At 48.7% G+C, this 17,998-nt stretch overlaps 1 protein-coding gene across 4 annotated transcripts in view; it reads right to left on the reverse strand.

Moving 5' to 3' along the window:
* Positions 1–11,978: 11,978 nt before the first annotated feature.
* The window catches only part of PSEN1 (presenilin 1), a 56,221-nt gene continuing 50,201 nt past the window's right edge, over positions 11,979–17,998 (reverse strand). For all 4 annotated transcript variants that reach the window (XM_016208157.2, XM_016208158.2, XM_016208155.2 and 1 more), the window contains one exon: positions 11,979–16,441. In XM_016208157.2, coding sequence (XP_016063643.1) covers positions 16,286–16,441 — 156 coding nt within the window. In that variant the 3' untranslated portion in view covers positions 11,979–16,285. The remainder of the gene's footprint in view (positions 16,442–17,998) is intronic.

Consider the following 17,998-nt stretch of genomic DNA (forward strand, 5'->3'; position numbering starts at 1 on the left):
GCGCAGTGTGTGGTGTGTGCGCAGTGTGGTGAGTGCGCAGTGTGTGGTGTGTGCGCAGTGTGGTGAGTGCGCAGTGTGTGGTGTGTGCGCAGTGTGGTGAGTGTGTGCAGTGTGGTGTGTGCACAGTGTGTGGTGTGTGCGCAGTGTGTGGTGTGTGCGCAGTGTGGTGAGTGCGCAGTGTGTGGTGTGTGCGCAGTGTGGTGAGTGTGCAGTGTGGTGTGTGTGCAGTGTGTGGTGTGTGTGCAGTGTGGTGTGTGCGCAGTGTGGTGAGTGTGTGCAGTGTGGTGTGTGCACAGTGTGTGGTGTGTGCGCAGTGTGGTGTGTGCACAGTGTGTGGTGTGTGCGCAGTGTGTGGTGTGTGCGCAGTGTGGTGAGTGTGCAGTGTGGTGTGTGTGCAGTGTGTGGTGTGTGCGCAGTGTGGTGTGTGCGCAGTGTGGTGAGTGTGCAGTGTGGTGTGTGCGCAGTGTGTGGTGTGTGCGCAGTGTGGTGAATGTGCAGTGTGGTGTGTGCGCAGTGTGTGGTGTGTGCGCAGTGTGTGGTGTGTGCGCAGTGTGTGGTGTGTGCGCAGTGTGGTGAATGTGCAGTGTGGTGTGTGCACAGTGTGTGGTGTGTGCGCAGTGTGGTGTGTGCACAGTGTGTGGTGTGTGCGCAGTGTGTGGTGTGTGCGCAGTGTGGTGAGTGTGCAGTGTGGTGTGTGCGCAGTGTGTGGTGTGTGCGCAGTGTGGTGAGTGTGCAGTGTGGTGTGTGCGCAGTGTGGTGAGTGTGCGCAGTGTGGTGTGTGCACAGTGTGTGGTGTGTGCGCAGTGTGTGGTGTGTGCGCAGTGTGGTGAATGTGCAGTGTGGTGTGTGCGCAGTGTGTGGTGTGTGCGCAGTGTGTGGTGTGTGCACAGTGTGGTGAGTGTGCAGTGTAGTGTGTGTGCGCAGTGTGGTGAGTGTGCAGTGTAGTGTGTGTGTGCAGTGTGGTGAGTGTGTGCAGTGTGGTGTGTGCACAGTGTGTGGTGTGTGCGCAGTGTGGTGAGTGTGCAGTGTGGTTAGTGTGCAGTGTGTGGTGTGTGCGCAGTGTGTGGTGTGTGCGCAGTGTGGTGAGTGTGCAGTGTGGTGTGTGTGCAGTGTGTGGTGTGTGCGCAGTGTGGTGAGTGTGCAGTGCGTGTACACGTATGTCCCTGTGCTGGAGAATGAAATAAGCAACGTGCCCCGTTCAGTACAAAACATCAAACGGGTACTGACTTGTACGCTTAAATTTCAAAATCTGTAATTCTACCAATGCTCTGTATTTTTAAAGTATGAACTGCCTTCCGTTTACAAAGGTAAAGCTGAGCAAGCAGAAGCCGCGCCGGCAGAGTTAACCCGGCTCGCCTCAGGACGACGCGTTGCGTTCATTTAGCACCGACAGGGATTCGCTTAGTCACGCGCCTCGCGGCCGTGGCGGCGGTTCCGGGGCCAGTGGGGGCGGCGTTACCGGGCGGGGGGGGCCGAGGGACCGGTGAGGCTGGCCGGCCCGAGGCGGAGCTGAGGGAGCGGCTGCAGCCCCGCGCTTCCCCCGACGCGCCGCCTCCGCGGCCGCGCTCGCACCCCGCACCGCCACCCGCGGGCCCGGGAAGCGACGCCCTCCTCCGTCCGCCCCACGCGAGGACCTTCCCGGGTCCGCCCGCCCCAGGAGGCAGCGGGCCCGCCGGTGCAGCGCCCAAAGGCGGCAAGCTGCCGCTCCCGACGGACCGGGCTCCGGGGACCCAGGCCCGAGCCGCACCTCCGGGGAGGGGGCGCGCCGAGGACGACCGACGGCGGGAAGACCCAGAAGGCCGGAGGCGGCGGCGCCGGGCCGGGGTTGAGTCCGCCCGCCACCCGGCTCGCGCGGCTCCTTCCCGCCGGCGACCCGCAGCCGGCCCGAGGGCTCCCTCCGCGGTGCACAGAGCCGGGGGCGCGGGCCCTCGGGGTGGGAGCTCCCCGCTTCCCCGGCCCCGTTCTCCCTGCGGGGAGGCGGGCAGACGCCCGCGGCAGCCCCGGGTGAGCCGCCCGCCGCCTTCCTACCTGCCTCGGGGCGCCGGGCGTGCAGGGCTCAGGGCCGCCCCCCTGCGCCCGCCCAGCCCCAGCCCCAGCCCGGCCCGCCGAGGCTGGACTCCCCCCGGGGCTGGCTGGCTCCCTCCCCGCCCCGCGCGGCGGGAGAACACGGCGCCGCGCAGAGACCCCCACAGGCGCCGGTGATGCCCAGGGCCTCCTGCCCTCGGGCCTGGGCCGAGCCTTGGCCTGTCCTCCGCTCTTCTTCGGGCACCGCTGTTTCACCTCTCCAGTCCCATTTCCGCTGTGCCCGAGCCTTCCAGTTCTGTGCCATCTCCCCTCCACACCCACCTTCCATACGACACATCTCTGTGTCCAGCCCCTGCTTATCTTTCCCCCCTGAATGCTATACTCTGGCCACGACCGAGTTTTTCCACACATGCTGCTGGCTTTTCCCACTGCCCACCACCCAGCTGGCTTTTCCCACTGCCCAGAATGCACTCTGGAAACCCCCTCTGCCAAGCAAACTCCTACTCATCCCTCAAGGCCCAGGTCAAATGTCATCTTCTCTGGACGCCCCTCCCCCCACACAAACGCCACAGCCGGCAGAGCCGGCGGCCCCTGCTCTCAATCCCTGTCTGCTGTGGTTGACACAGGGCACATCACACTGCGGGGACCTGAGTCTCCCTGACTCAGCTGCGAGGTCCCGCGGGATAAAGCCTGCATCCCTATCACCTATGCGCAGGGCACTAGTTGGGATCAAGGTAGGGGCTCAACAGATGTGATCAATATTTCCTTTCCTGGTTGTCCTTTTTCTCAACCAAGGCACTCTGCCTGCCATCCCTTTTGTGGAGCTGGACATCACCTACCCAGGAATATAGCGCTGGCCCTGGGGCATTTGGGAGGTGGGAGGTCCCTTCAGCTTCCTCTGCTTCTGCCTTTAGACCCTTGCCTACCCCAGCCACAGCTGCCCCTGGGGCAGAGAACAGTCACCAGTGGAGAGCTCACCTCCTCTTAAGTCCCCCAGCTCCTGCAGGTCATCTCCCTGGGCCACAGTGGATGCTCAGACAAAATGCTCACTGAAACAGCATTCTGAATCTGACCCATTTCTTACCTATCAATGGGGAGAGGAGCAGCAGCAGCTATGTAGCAGGCGCCTCTGGGGACTTGTGTGAATTCTTAGGCAAAGATAAAGCTTGGCAGAGAAAAGGGAGTGGAATTACCCAAAGCCTCGCTAGAAAAGGAAAATAGTTTCTTCCATTCAAAAAGCTCCACTCCCTGCCCCAATCAGCCAGGAATTTTCTGAGCTTGGTCAAAGGTCCCCTGTAAAGTGGGAGGAATCGGCTTCTCCTGCATCTTCAGAATCTGTTGTTTTTCCTCTGTGATCCCTTCTTCTTAGATTCCCAGGCCCATGATTTCTTATACCCCACTCAGCTGCAAAGACGACCCAGAATTTCGGGAGGGAGAACCTGCACACGGTGCTCAGAGACAACCTTGGACCCACTAGCCAGGCTCCAGCAGTTACTGGCTTGGGAAAGGACTTGTCTTTAAAACCTCAAATCCTGCTCTTCAAAAGGATGTGAGCAGAACCCCAGCACGTAATTGTTGTGCACCAACAAATGATATACACAATTGGTGTGTACACACAAAAAAAGGTGGCTTAGAAAGAAGATTCCAGGAAAAAGTGTGAGATCATCCCTCCCATTGTAACTTCCCCTCTGCACTGGCCCTGAGCCACTCACTAGCTGCAGGACATTCCCTTCCACTTGGGGCTTGGGAGTAGCCCACGGAACAGCCCTGGGAGGCAGAGAGACCTGGGTTGGGCACCTGCTCTGCCTCTCATTGTGTGTGAACTTGTCATGTCACCTCCTTAAGCCTCAACTGGCTCACTTGAGCTTCACACAGAAGGTGACAAAGTAACTGGCTCTGTAAGGTTCCTACTAGGTGCTCAATAAAAGTTACTTCCTTCTGCCCCATGCTTCCTCCACCTGTATCCCGGATTCCCTACACCTCGGTCAGCTCTGCAGATTGCAGATCCAGGGCCATCCCAAGAAGTGGCCACATCTCTTTGTGAGGTTGGGTTGGGATGGAAAGCTGGAGAGAAGAGGAAGAGGGGAAAACCCCAAGAGCTTCGGGGCTCCCAGGAGGCACCTCCTCCAAGAAGCCATACCTACACTTGCCTCTGTGCACTTGAGAACTACTACAGCTGTACATTTGTCTCTTTCTCCCTCTAACTTGTGAACTTTGCAAGGGCAGGGATTTGTCTCTTTCATCTCTGTACCCTGTACCAGGGGTTTGTGGTGCTCCTGAAGGTGTCCCTCAAGAGAGCAGGGTGTGAGTGACAGCCTCCAGCAGCCACACCTCAAGTCTACATCCTGAAGGCTCTCTGCTCCTACTCTCTCCCGTTTATGTTCCCTGGCATTTCCCCCAATAGATCTCTGCACATCTAACCTGACCTGACACACAGCGTTCTTGGTTGCAAACCACAGAAAGAACTTCATTAACTGAAACAGAAAAGTGGCTCAGAGGAAGGACATGGGAACTCATAGAATGGACAGGAAGCTGGAGAATCAGGCACACAAGTGGGCTGGAACCCCTGCCAAGGTCATAGTTCATGGCCCAGGAGCAGTTCTGGTTAGGACCTGTCTTGCTGGACACCAAACTACTGTGACCATCACTTGAGGCAACACTGATCCATGCTACCCCCAGAAACGGTCCTGGCAGACTCCAACGCCAACAGGAACAGGCCTGCACCCTGACTGCCAGGGCCTGAGGAAGGAGAAGTGGCAGCTTCCCCAGATGGGAAGTCCAGATGCGGGGCCGCCTCCAGAAAGCAAGTGTCCACTCTCTCCCTGCAGCTCAGAGCACGCAGTATTTGTTGAACTGAACTTAGAAAATGTTACTTCTTCCTTCATTTTTGTTTTGTTGTTTTTGGTTGTCTACTCATTTATTCATTCCTTGCATATATTTGAGAGCCCTCTCTGTGCCAGAGCTGGGGAGAGACCCGCTCAGTGGAGGAAAAGTGCTGCTTTGTGGCATTTATCAGTTTCCAGGGCGTGAGTACCCCAGGGCTGTTTGCAGGCTACAAAGGTGATGTCATTAGACGCAGAGTTGGGAAGAGATGCACCATCAGCTCTCCCAAGGTGGGGGCTCCAACACACTGATTGTCCTGCCCTTGAGGAGTTTACATTCTAGTGGGGCACTGCATTCTAATGCGTGTTCATTTAGAATAAATGAATCTCTCAGCCTGAACATTCAGCTATTTCCACTATAAAAGTCACAGAACCTATGACAGCCCACTAGCAATTCAAGAGGAAAAAAGAACACCTCACACTTAAGGATTCTTCCATTAATCAGTCTGCCTTCTCCCACCCTCCAACACATTTCCCTTGATAGAGTCATTCAAGGCCAGGGTGCGGGAGGAGAGTGTTAAAACACTCAGTGCCAGTCTGCCCCTCAACTTGTTGCTACGCTTCCAGATCCCACGCCAATCCTCTTTCCTGCCTCTTGCTGCCCTAAACCACTCAGGACCTTGAAATACCCAACAAGACCACGAGAGTGAGGGCAACACTCAGTGTATCTGACAAGGGGCTGTCATAAGATAAGCCACCGGGCCCCTGGAGCTGGGACAGAAGTATAGCTCCGGACCCTTCCCGCAGATGTGAGGGCCATCCAGAGAGAAAGAACAGAATTGCTGGGATGTCCCTCGGTGACATGGCGCCTGATGTGTACTCATCCCATCTGCTCCACCCTGAATCCAGGTCCTCGGAAAGGGAGCCAGGAGGAGGGTGAGGCCATGTGAGGAAACTGGAGTTGGGGCAGAACACTGCTGTGGGGCAGGAGACCAGAGCCAGAGCAGCAAAGACGACAGAAAGGTAGGGGCTTTTCAGAAAACCTGCCCTGATTGGCTCCCATCCAGCAGCCCCAGCCTCAGAGATCTCATCCCCTTCCCTCTACGTGGGAACACATGCACACAGGCACACACGCAATGCAAGCATCTGGGCTACAGTCTCCTCTGGAGAAGAGTCACCTGAACTCTTGAGCCCACGGTCCCCCACCCTCCGCTTCCTGAGTGGGACAGCGGCTGGGGACCCAGGCCAATGAAGGTCAGTGTGTGTGGGGGTGGCCAGCCTGCAGAGCACAGGTCTGAACGGTCCCGCTCAGCTCAGGGTGGGTGCCCTGTCCTCCAGAGCAAATCTGGTGTCCTGTGGCTGAGCACGGCTGGCTTCAGGGCTCAATCGTTGCACAAAGAGGGCAGGAAAGCAGGCAGGTCATCAGTTTCTTGTCAGCTTATCAAGCTCGTCTCAGATCCTACACTCAGCAGCTCAGCGTCTCGTGCTCTGTTGCTGCTGTCCTGGTGGGCTGCTAGGCAGGGATTCTTGAGTGGGACCCCAGAGGCCAGCAGCCAGTGCTTTGTGGATACTTTCCTCCCCATGTCTCTCCACCACATTCCCAGGCACTCTCATCTCCTATGCTCTATTTGGATGATTCTCAGCCCAGAAACTGAGCGGTATCTTTGCCTTGTGCCAAAGGCCTGCACACTTTACTCAGAAAGTCAGAGGACCAGATCCTTGCAATTCAGAAACAGACTTCCCAAAGCTCAACTTCAGTTAGGGGAAATCCTACTAACGTCATTCTTTGCAGAGTTTCTCTAACTTCAGCAATGTTCGGACCTGTTGTCCTGGACCCCTACTTTAGAATAAAATTCCACTTAAAACTAAGTCTAAGCTCTTTATTTTTACAGCTTTTCTATAACTATAATCCTATTACATATGTCTAGGTCCCAGTCCCTTACCAGAAACTCTCGTGGTCAAATGTGTTTCAAAATTGAGAACTTTTCAGATTTTAGGAGTTTCTAAACTGTACATGATATACCTCCCCCAACAGGGTCCAGAATCAAAACCAACCAACCAAAAAGTACGACATAAAAAACTATGCACACGCTCCCAGTTCTGCAGAAAAACATAATATTCACCTACACAGGACAAATCAAGGTTCTCAATAGCCTCTCAGAGTTCAGACAGGCCAGGTCTCACAAATTCATGGGGAACCTTTCAGTTTTCAGAGCCTTTTGAATTTCATAATTACCAATTAGGGATTGTAGATCTGTACAAATTTAACACAACATAACCTCAGAGCAAATGGGAGCCTGGTTAGTAACATTAGCACAATGTGCAGACGACAGTGGTCTGCTGAATCCCATCACGGTTGGCGCCCTGCGTATGGGCCTGAGCATGGGAGGCAACAGGGGTGGGGAATGTGAAACCTCTTCACTCAGGCAGCCAGGGCTGGGGTCTGGCATCAACCCTCGCTGGCCCAGACATCTCCAGCAAGTTAACTTTCATTCGTGGCCGTCTCTTCATTTTCAAAGACAATAGATTAATGTAAATGATAATAAATACTAGGCCCTGTCCGGGTAGCTCAGTTGGTTAGAGGGTTGTCCCGATATGCCAAGGTCGCGTGTTCAATCCCCGGTCAGGGCACTACAAGAATCTACCGATGAATGCATAAATAAGTGGAACAACAAATCTCTATCAACTTAAAATACTTAAAAATAAATAATAAAATTAAAAATTTCCAAGACACAGCAGCAGCTTTAGAGAGAAATTTTGAGAAATGTCACTCTGGATTACAAAGGAGAAAATGGACGCCCAGAGAGGGGACCCAGAAACAGGTCTCCAGCGCCCCTCTGACCTGGAGGTAAGAAGCTTAGGCTCTGGCCCCAGCCCTCCCTGGGTTGGGCCAGCCTCTCCCACTTTCTTGCTGTGTGTGAGTCTGGGACTGTCACTCATCTTCTCAAAGCTTCCACTTTTCTCAACTGTAAAATGAGGATAACAAGCCCCTACTCAAGAGTGGGGTGAAGGTGACCAAGACAATGCTTGTGATGGGCTTAGCACAGTGTCTGGGGCATATTCATAGTAAATGTTCAATAGACATTGGTTTTATGGGGCAAGTACGTTCCTCAGGAGCTTTTCTTGGTTAAATGAGGGGTAAGTAGAAGTATTAAGAACTGCACTATCCTTTATTCCTCTCACATCAACATGGTGACACTGACCCAGGACAAAGCCATACATTTCTCAAGATGTCACAAATGTGTTCTAGGGGGAGGAATCCTGTTTTGATTCCGCCCTGACCACCAATTTATAAATACTGATCTCTTAAGCAGATAAGGCCAATTGACTTCAGGCTCCACAGGGCCTTGTAAACAAGGGCAAAACTCGTTAATGTTTGTTCTTTCTTAAAACATGTTTCCACACACATGCCCTGTTAATCATCCTGCATGGAAATCCCCTTCTGTGGACCCAGAATCCACTGTTTACTTCATTTATTCACCAGACGTTGATTGAGCAATTCCTAGGAGCCCGGGATGGAACAGTGAATACATGCACCCCGCTCCCTTACCTCCCGGGGAAGCTGGCTGCCACACCTCGGGGAGCAGGGCACCCTCCTGAGGAAGGCACTCCCCACGGTCTGTGTGAATCTGCCCGCGTGGCTCCCCTCATCTGGCTCAGAGGCACCAGGGTAAACAAGACGTTTTCCTCTGCCAGCTTCCCTGTGCAGGGAGCCAGTCTGCACACAAAGGCTGCCTTGCTCTGAGAATGACAGAAAGTGTGTTGGGGTTGTGGGGGAGCCTCAGGAACATCAAACCTCAGGGAAATGGAGGGAGAAGCAGGGCAGGGGTTGGGGGACTCCCCCGAGCCAGAGACAATCCTGGGGCTGGGCGGTGAGAAACAGGCGGGGATGCGGCAGAGAGGGGTGAGTCAGGGAGGGGCTGTGGTAAACAGCTGGGTTGGCTGAGTTCCCAGTGGGGAGATGAGGCCAGACTTGTCTCCAGCCCCAGGAGCAGGGGCCTGGCCAGGGGGCGCCAGGCCTTGCCTTCCTCCCCGCCTGTCCCCCCAGCAGGCTGGAGCGCTGCCAGGGAGAGACTGGCAGAGCCTTCCATGCAGCCAGAGGCTGGTGGGGAGGGGACCCAGAGTACTTCCTGCTGGGGACACATCAGCATGGCCTGGCAAAGTGGCTGCCTGGCTGGAGGCCCCCAAACCTGGTCTGGGGTGAACTCCCACTGGGATGTGTACTTTCCGGGTCAGATCATCCGCCTCCCCTCACAAAAATGTTTACCAGTGCCCTTGACTTGAAAACAAAAATCAATTGTCAGATGCTTGGAGTGCCTCAGTGAATCATGTCTTTAATGACTGAAGTTGCATAATCACTTGTAGCAAATCTGTGACTTACCTCATGGATTTATCTGTAGCACAGAGGGAAAAGGGGGAATTCTGATCCTTGCCCACTAGAAAGAGAGTCCCCCAAAGGGTGGCCTGCTACATGTAGATGGGGGACAGAGGACTCAGGTTCCTATCCCTCCCTGTCTCTGGGGTCATTACCATGGGCCCATCTGACACAAAATGGGCACTTCGGCTTCCAGGGCAGTTTCCTACATCACCAGGGAGTCAAACAGGCTGCGCCACCAACGGCGGGGCATGAACCCCCAGGCAGGCTGGCTTCACTGTGGGAACCCGACAACAGCTAAAGGCCCTTACATATCCAGGGAACTCACTTCTGAATGCCCACTGCAGTAATCTGAGAGCCCAAGTAGCCACATCAACAAAATGGGAAGTCCGGCCCACCTCTCCCAGCCCTGCCCTAGAGAGCATAGAAATCAGAATGAAGGCAGACACCGTCACGGTGTCCTCAGACTGGGCCCATGCAGGTTACCCAGGAGAGAAGAGCCCTTCCCTCTCCACTGGGACATTTCAGTCCTCAAGCCTGATGATGCTCTCAAACACCATGGCCTCTGGCTGGGTTATTTCAGAGCTGAGCCCTGAACCAGGAGGCGAAGGTAGGGAGGTTGGGTTAGGAGTCTCCCAAACAAAGTTTCCCAGGCAGATCTCCAGGATGGCACAGAGGTCATTTTCAACATTTCAGAAGTAATCACACATTCACATTTACCTGACTCATGCAAGTTAAAACCCAGTCATCTCACTAAACAATTAAATGTAATGCTGTTTTATAGTATATATAAGAAAATTTGATTTGTAAACTGAAAAACAAATTATTACCTGAGTTATAGTTCTTGATGGACAAAAACCTAGGTGCAGGATTAAGTCCCAAAAATCTCTCCTAAATTTCCTTGGCAGGTATTTGAGAGACTATGAATCCGTCACTGTGATAGCCAAGTCTGGAGGGATTGCCTACCATTAAAGAACTCCTTAACTTCAGGTATGTAAGTGTAGTATAAATATATTCATCTAGCTCTGTGTTGTTTCCACTTTTAAATCTTTGTACATATATACCTTTGACTTTAGTGGTTCTTGACTAGGTCTTCTACCCAAGAAAACTAATCACAGACATCATTTTACCTGCAGCCCACCTCGAGTTATGCTGTGAGTAAAAGGGTAACAGAATCCTTTCCTTTTTTGCATGAGGAATTGACTCTGGGTTATTACACAAGTTTAGAAGAGAAAAAAAACAGAGGGATCAAGAGTGTGTCACCCAAGAATTAGGTCTCCCACAAGCCTGGTTTCTGAGGCTCTTCCGTCTCTCCCCTTTAGAGGGCCCGGCATATCAGGCATAGAAGTGCCACCCATGCAAGAGGGTCAATCTGTCAGGCATGGTGGGCCCTGTGGTAGGTCAGGGCACTTGACATTTAATGAAGGAGGTATATGCTAAGTAAATATGGAAACAGGTTTGGTTTTCTAGTTGAGTTTTCTTTTGGATAAATCATTATAACTCAAAAACCAATGATCCTTGGGTACCCCCCCATTCTTCCTTCCTGATGTTAATGTATGTTCTTTTCCTTCTTGCCAATTCAGAACCTTCCCTTCTTCCCAAATTTGGTTCAAACTTTGTTTCTGGAGAAAACTCTGATCTTAAACGTAATACTGTTTTATAGTATATATAAGAAAATTCGATTTGTAAATTGAAAAACAAATTATTACCTGAGTTATAGTTCTTGATGGACAAAAACCTAGGTGCAGGATTAAGTCCCAAAAAATCTCTCCTAAACTTGTGTAATAACCCTCTTTTGTGGGTCTCTCATTTGCCCTACATTCCCATTCAAATTCAATGCAGTGAGTCAACATTGTGCTGCTTATAGTCAAGGACACTGTCATTTCACTTTTAACCAGATCCTAGCTAAGCTCCTGGTTGGCAGGGTGCCCTGCCCCCCTCCCCCTCTGCCCCAGGGAGAATGGTTGGGCTACAGAAAACTAGTACTTACCTAGTGATACAGAAAATCTGGCCTCATTACTCTTGCTCCTCAACCCTGCTCCAGGCATTCTTCACTCTCAGGGCCCCAAAAATCAGATACCTCTCCCAGCCGAGGACAAATCATCATGCCTCTGTGGTGGACTCCAGTGACACTGCCTACAAGATCACAAAAGCAATGATGCCTGATTCCCAAAGGAGGAAACAGGTGCCTGTCCTGTTTCTTGGTGCCCTTAGCCACTGTAGCCAGGAATACATTTATCTTTTATACGCTTCTTCTGAAGACAAGTCAGCTTTGGTTTTTCTGCCACAAGTTTGTTTCTGCTCAGTAATTCCCAACAGTGTGTGCTATTCACTGTTTAGAAACGAGGTTTGGTGGAGTTTGGGGACAGTGTTAAGACAATCTATGCTTTACCAGGTCAACAAAAGTAATGTTGGTGTTTTCCATTGACATGACCTACATAATAATTTTTAAAAGATAATCCTCTAGCACGTGAAATATTTGCATTGTATTGCAACATACATGTCCTGTAAGTTGTTGTTTTGACAGGTTTTACATTCATTTATTTTCAGAAACTAAGGATTAAGCATAACCATGTGGGAGCATTTCATAGATTTAATATTGCACCCTTCAGAGGTATGGCCTATTATCCTTACCATGTGCTCTGGGTGAAGGACGGAAACAATGCATGTGTGTTTCTAAACTGTTTCCCGATCACTGCTGAACACTTCTCTCAGTTACATAGCGTACTACTTTCACGTAAGAAAACTTGCACAGCTGGGTCCATGTGGGCTTTATTCATTTCACAAACAGGAAAATCTGCAACTGTCTATCAAAATAAGATCTTACCAAGAATTTAAATGGTATTTAAAAAATATGTATTCACAGTCTGCCTGACTCATGTACAAAGCAAAAGCCAGACAATCAACATGCGAAAGTCAATGATCCTGCGGAACCCGCATCCCAGCCCTACCAATTGCACAGGAAACAGAACAGTCCTGTACTCATTCCTCCAGACAGTCGAGTTTGAAGCTGCCCTGTTGCAAAAATTATTTATTTTAAAAGGAAAATTGCTTTCTGGGAACTCTTTCCTGCTACACAGATAAGACTAAAGTGCTAACATCACACTCCAGGGCCCAGAGGGACCCAACTACTTCCTCAGGGCAATGTTGCAGCTGCCTGAGGCCCTGGGAAACGGCTCTGAATTCAAGAAAGAGGTTCGTTTCAGCTCCAGGCTGATTTTTTTTTTTTTTTAATATATCTTTATTAGTTTCAGAGAGAGGAAGGGAGAGGGAGAGAGAGGAACATCAATGATGAGAGAGTCACTGATCGGCTGCCTTCTGCATGCCCCTGACTGGGGATCGAGCCTGCAACCTGGGCATGTGCCCTGACTGGGAATCGAACTGCGATCTGCTGTATCCCAGGTCAATGCTCAACCGCTGAGCCACCCCAGCCAGGCCAGGCTGATTTTTAATACACACGTTTGAGGTGTTTCCTACAGAGGGGAGAACTGTTCAGATGATGCCATCCAGATGATTTGGGACATGGGCATGATGGCAGCCTTGCTGGCAGTTTCAACGAGGGTTGTGAAGAGCTGAAACCATTATTTTTCATCTCCTGTGCTTTGGGAATTTAAAAACAGGAACAATCACAAGGATCACTTCTGCGTTCAAACTTAAGATGGTGATGGTTCTTCCCAGGGCAAAACCAAATGTCCAGTTTTCAAGTCTCTTCCCAAACTCAACATTCACAACACTCTTGGAGGTGAAAATGGTAGGTGGAGTGTTCTTTATAGACTATCCAAAAGCAAATTTAGAGAAAAAGGAGTACTTGACTGAAAGGATGCATTTCTGGAAGAATCAAATCACCTTTTTAACATCAATTTTATAAGCCCTCAATGATAGTAACTGTGACAGGGGTTCCTGACAAGTACCCAATATTTTAGAGAAGTTCAGGACGCATATACCTGAGAACAAGAGACTAGAGAGTCGCTCTGAGGGCAGATCTTACCATCGTTGCACCTTTAGGCTCCAGCACCATGGAAGAGACTGGGCAGATCTTTTCATAGTGGCGTTGGAACGCTTTCTTCCAGGGCTAGATCGCAGGTGGGGAAATATGCATGGCTGGGCACCGGGGAGTCAAGATCAGAGGCTTCCTCGAGAAGCCTGGCCCTGGAGGATCTTATGTGGTGACTCAACTTCTGTTTCACATTCTACACATGATGAACAAGACAACATATGTAAGGTTTTCTGAGGCTCAGTAAAGGACAAATACTAAACATGTTAGTTGTTCAGGCATCTGTTATGGAAGGAGGGCTTTTAAAACCAAGGAAAACTTTTAGAAATGGGGATCCAGGAGTTTAAAAGGGAAAACACCATCTGTTTAGTTGTTGCTTTGGTAGTGAAATCAGTAATTTGCTCAATTATGTTTCAAGTTGCTTAGAAAGCTTCCATTTTTTCTGATCAAGAAATTTAGCCATTTATAGTGAGAGCCATGACCACACACTAACCGACTGAGAATCAAAAATAGGAAAGTGAACCCTTCCTCTTTGGAGAAACTCTACAAATCTTCCAAATGCGGTTGGTACTTCCATCGGTTAGCTTGCAGCACCATTCTGTATATAAACACTTTATTCTGTCAGCCAGTCGGACCCAGACATTAGTGGTCACTTTTTCCTACTGTTTCCTTCCTTTTACTGAGCTGGCCATGCTTTATCATTTGTGTTGCTGGCTCCACAGCCGCCCCTGCCTGTGTGAGGGCACATCCTCAGTGGAATTGCTGCTGTTCTCTCTAGTGACAGTCGATTTTTCATGGTAGAAGACAAGCATTTTGATATTTCAGAAACAACTGAACTGATTCTAAAACGACTTGGAAAATAGTTCTGTGTCTCAGATTGGTGATTTAAAGAACAAGATGTGTTTTCTCTGTGCTGAGATGTGGTTCCATCCTCTAGAAAGTGACAGGTTTACATCAGTCTTTCTACATAGGACAAAACAACATACACCACATATCCTCTTCTGAGAGGACCCTTGCATAGGTAAGCTACTCTAGATCCGGGCTCTCAAGATGGCTTCAAATCAGACTGGCGTTCAGGGGGCTTTGTTGCAGCTGTTGAATGGTGTCTTTCTAGAATACCCACAACACTGCCACATGTCTGAAGAGAAAAAGAGAATCTTGGAAAAAAGGGGCTAACAACAAAAATAGAGATAAGTGAACCTACTACTCTCAGCCTCACTCTTTCTTTGTACAGCTCATTTTTCCTGAAACTCTCAACTGTCTCAATATGAGCCAGGTTTTACTCATACTCAGGTTAGTACCAGCACATTTCTCCTAGAGCTAGTTTCTAAGAAATGACAGAAATCATTCAAAACTCCACAAAGCACCAACCCCAAACCAGATGGTACAACAGGCTGAGCGAGCAGCAGGAAAGAGAGGAAGAGGGTCCTTCTTCAGCCATGTGGAGAAACCAAGTGCCTCACAAATGCTTAAAGTCTGATCACCATGACTAAGGGTTGTCTGTGGCAAAAGAAGGGTTGTGTCCTGGCAAAGCTTCATTTAGAGGTGCCATGTGCCCACAAGTGAAGGCTGTTTATGTGCATTGTCCAACTGAACTGCCCAGGCCTGAACCCCACTGCCCAGTTCACACAAAGGTACACTGAAATGAAAGGTAAGGCAGAAGGGAAACCATGAAAGGCCCACTGAGAGGTTTGGGGGAATAACTTGGATCTCTTCCTTCACATCGGCCCACGGGACATTAGCTCATCTTGTCCCGCTGGCTGTTGGAGGCCCCTTCTTTCTACTCTTGGTACCTGGTTCTCCCTCTGACCCTAGGTTCTCCCCCGGCCCACCAAGTACAATAATGGCTTTCTCTAAACTCTTGCTTTATACTGAGCCAACTGATTCATAACTTCATAAACCTCCAGCTTCTGGCTATTGGTTTAACTTCTGACCTACTGTCAGAGACAATGGGTTATACTGAAAAAAGAAACACCAGGACAGAGAGTGCTTCACCAGCCATTTTACTCTTCTTTAACGCTACTGTCTTTGGGCACACATTGTATTTGCTATTGAAGAAATTATGACAGCAAGGCTGATAGCACTGATTCATAACACATTCTTTGCACCACACAAAGTAAAATCCTAGAATAATGGGATCATCTGCTACCACAACAGAGCTGTCTTATGAAAGAACCGTTTATGGGGGGAGTGAAGGGAGATATGGGGAACAAAGAAGGCATCGAGGGCAAGCAAACCTACAAGTATGTCTAAAAATTAGAAATTTGGGGGTAAAACCAGAATTTACCTAAGGGTGACAGAGAATTGTTGAGTTATATAGTTCCATTATTTCCAGAAATTACTGAATTTGGAACCTGAGGTTAAGGCTTTTAAGACAAAGCAACCTCAAATAAATTCATACTGGCCTCAGGAAGAAATGGCAACCATAGAGGGTAATGAGTTTCAGTGCTTGAAAATAAAAATTGTCAAAATCAACTTCTACATATGACTTGACTCAAGGTGAAAAAAAAGTCTTATTTAAAAATAAGTCTGCAGCAAAAAAGTCTGAGAGTGAGTCTGACCTTTCCACCTTTCCATTTTGCTGCTGGTACCTGCTCTCCTCACAGTACCTCCTGAAAAGGTTGAGTTCAATACAGACTGATTAGGTTTTCAACATGTTGTTTAAGATGAGTCCTGTTTGGTTTAAACCACTTCATTTAACCTCCTGATAATGGCAATCCCGAGAGTCTGCAGTGTTGGTAAAATCCACCTCTGACCAAGGATCAAGCTGCTGGTGGGAGGACAACTTCTTGGCCATCACCTTTCCTGTCCTTGTCCCTTAAAATCTGGTAGCTTTTGCAACAAGGGACTCAGTTCAGCACAGTGACGTATGTTCAAACCATTTCTGTAGACACCTCCTTCCAATGCCCAATAGTGCAGGTGGTCAGGAAGACGTGGAAGGAAGCGGCAAAAAGTCCGGCTGGGAATCTTGACTTTGTTAGATGTGGACACAGGAAAATCACCTTTGTCCTTCCCAGATTTTATTATAGTCAAAGGAGAAAAATCCATGGGAGTCTAATCACAAGTCTGCTAAATATAAAATTGATGGAATGCTAATTGTTCCATAAAGGGCTGCACAAGATAATCCGTGGCAAAGTAGAATACAAGCCCAAAGGTGATAGAGATGGGAAGAGCTGGTAATGCTTTCTTGAAAATCGCGAGGAGTAATAATGTAAGGCACAAACCCTGTGGAGCAGAGGGAAAAATACACAAACTCAGACATAATTATGAAAGGATTTCATGCAAAACAGCTCAATCACAAGTCTCTGATTTAATTCAGTTAATTGAATACAATCCTTTGAGGTTAAATTTTAGAACAAATGTTCCCATTAAACCTGGAAACACTTTTTATTTTCCTTTGTAACACAGAGTTCATTATATATATATCCCCTAATTCCAGGTAAGGAATAGAACCTGAAAATAAGTAAAACTATTTTTTTTTAAATCCCCACCTGAGAATATTTTTTCCATTGCTTTTCAGAGAGAGTGGAAGGGGAGGAGAGAGACAGAGAGATAGAGAAACATCGATGCGGGAGACACACATCAATTGGTTGCCTCCTGCACTCACCCAGACTGAGCCAGGGATGGAGCCCACAACCAAGGTATGTGCCCTTGACCATAATCAAACCCAAGAACCTTCAGGGTGAGGGCCAATGGTCTAATCACTGAGCAAAACTGGCTAGGGCAATAAAACTATTTTTGAAAAAAATTAAATAATACCAAAATTTCTATCTAAAATATTGAGTTGCCTGGCCGGGCGTGGCTCAGCAGTTGAGCGTCGACCTAGGATCCAGACGATCAGGGTTCAATTCCAGGTCAGGGCACATGCCGGGATTGCAGCTCGATCCCCAGTCAGGTGCATGCAGGAAGCAGCCAATCAATGACTCTCTCATCATTGATGTTTCTATCTCTCTCCCTCTCTCCTCTCCTCTCTCTGAAATCAATAAAGATATATTTTTTAAAAATTAAAAATAAAAATAAAATAATAAAATTAAATTAAATTAAATTAAATTAAAATAAAATAAAATAAAATAAAATAAAATAAAATAAAATAAAATAAAATAAAATAAAATAAAATACTGAGTTGGTTACTATCAGTTTCATTTGGCTGGCTAAAATCCCAGAGGCGAAAAGCATTTTTTGTGCTGGATGGGGGTGGGGCAAAGAGGCACACAGAATATGCCAATAAAAGTTTATAAAAAGTGCCTAGCCAGGTGGTTCAGTTGGTTGCCGGTTTGATTCCCCATCAGGGCACATACCTAGGTTTCGGGTTCAATCTCCAGTCAGGGCACATGCGGGAGGCAACCATTCAATGTTTCTCTCTCTCTCTTTCTCTCTCTCAAATTAGTAAACATATCCTTGGGTGAGGATTTTAAAAAAACATTTATGAAAATTGTATCACTGCTTTCTTGGAAACACAGAGCAGCCATATAATATAGTCCATTTTTTACTCGAGTTACTGAGACAGTAACCATAAATTCTGGAGGCCGAGCATCATTTCAGGTTTATCCAGAATAAGTAATTTTCTTCTTGAAAGATACAACACATCCAGAAAAATAACCTCAAAGGGGAATAAAATACATGAAAATTCTAACTGGCTGTATCATCATTACAAATCACAAATGTAATCACAAAATAAATGCAATATAAAGGCTCTCATCTAACTTCACTTGCATATGAAACATCAGAGAGATAACATCTTTAGTAAAAAAAAAAAAGCAATAAGAAATATCTTCTGAGTTA

This window comes from Miniopterus natalensis, chromosome 1 (genome assembly GCF_054644295.1).
Source record: "Miniopterus natalensis isolate mMinNat1 chromosome 1, mMinNat1.hap1, whole genome shotgun sequence".
Taxonomy (NCBI): domain Eukaryota; kingdom Metazoa; phylum Chordata; class Mammalia; order Chiroptera; family Miniopteridae; genus Miniopterus; species Miniopterus natalensis.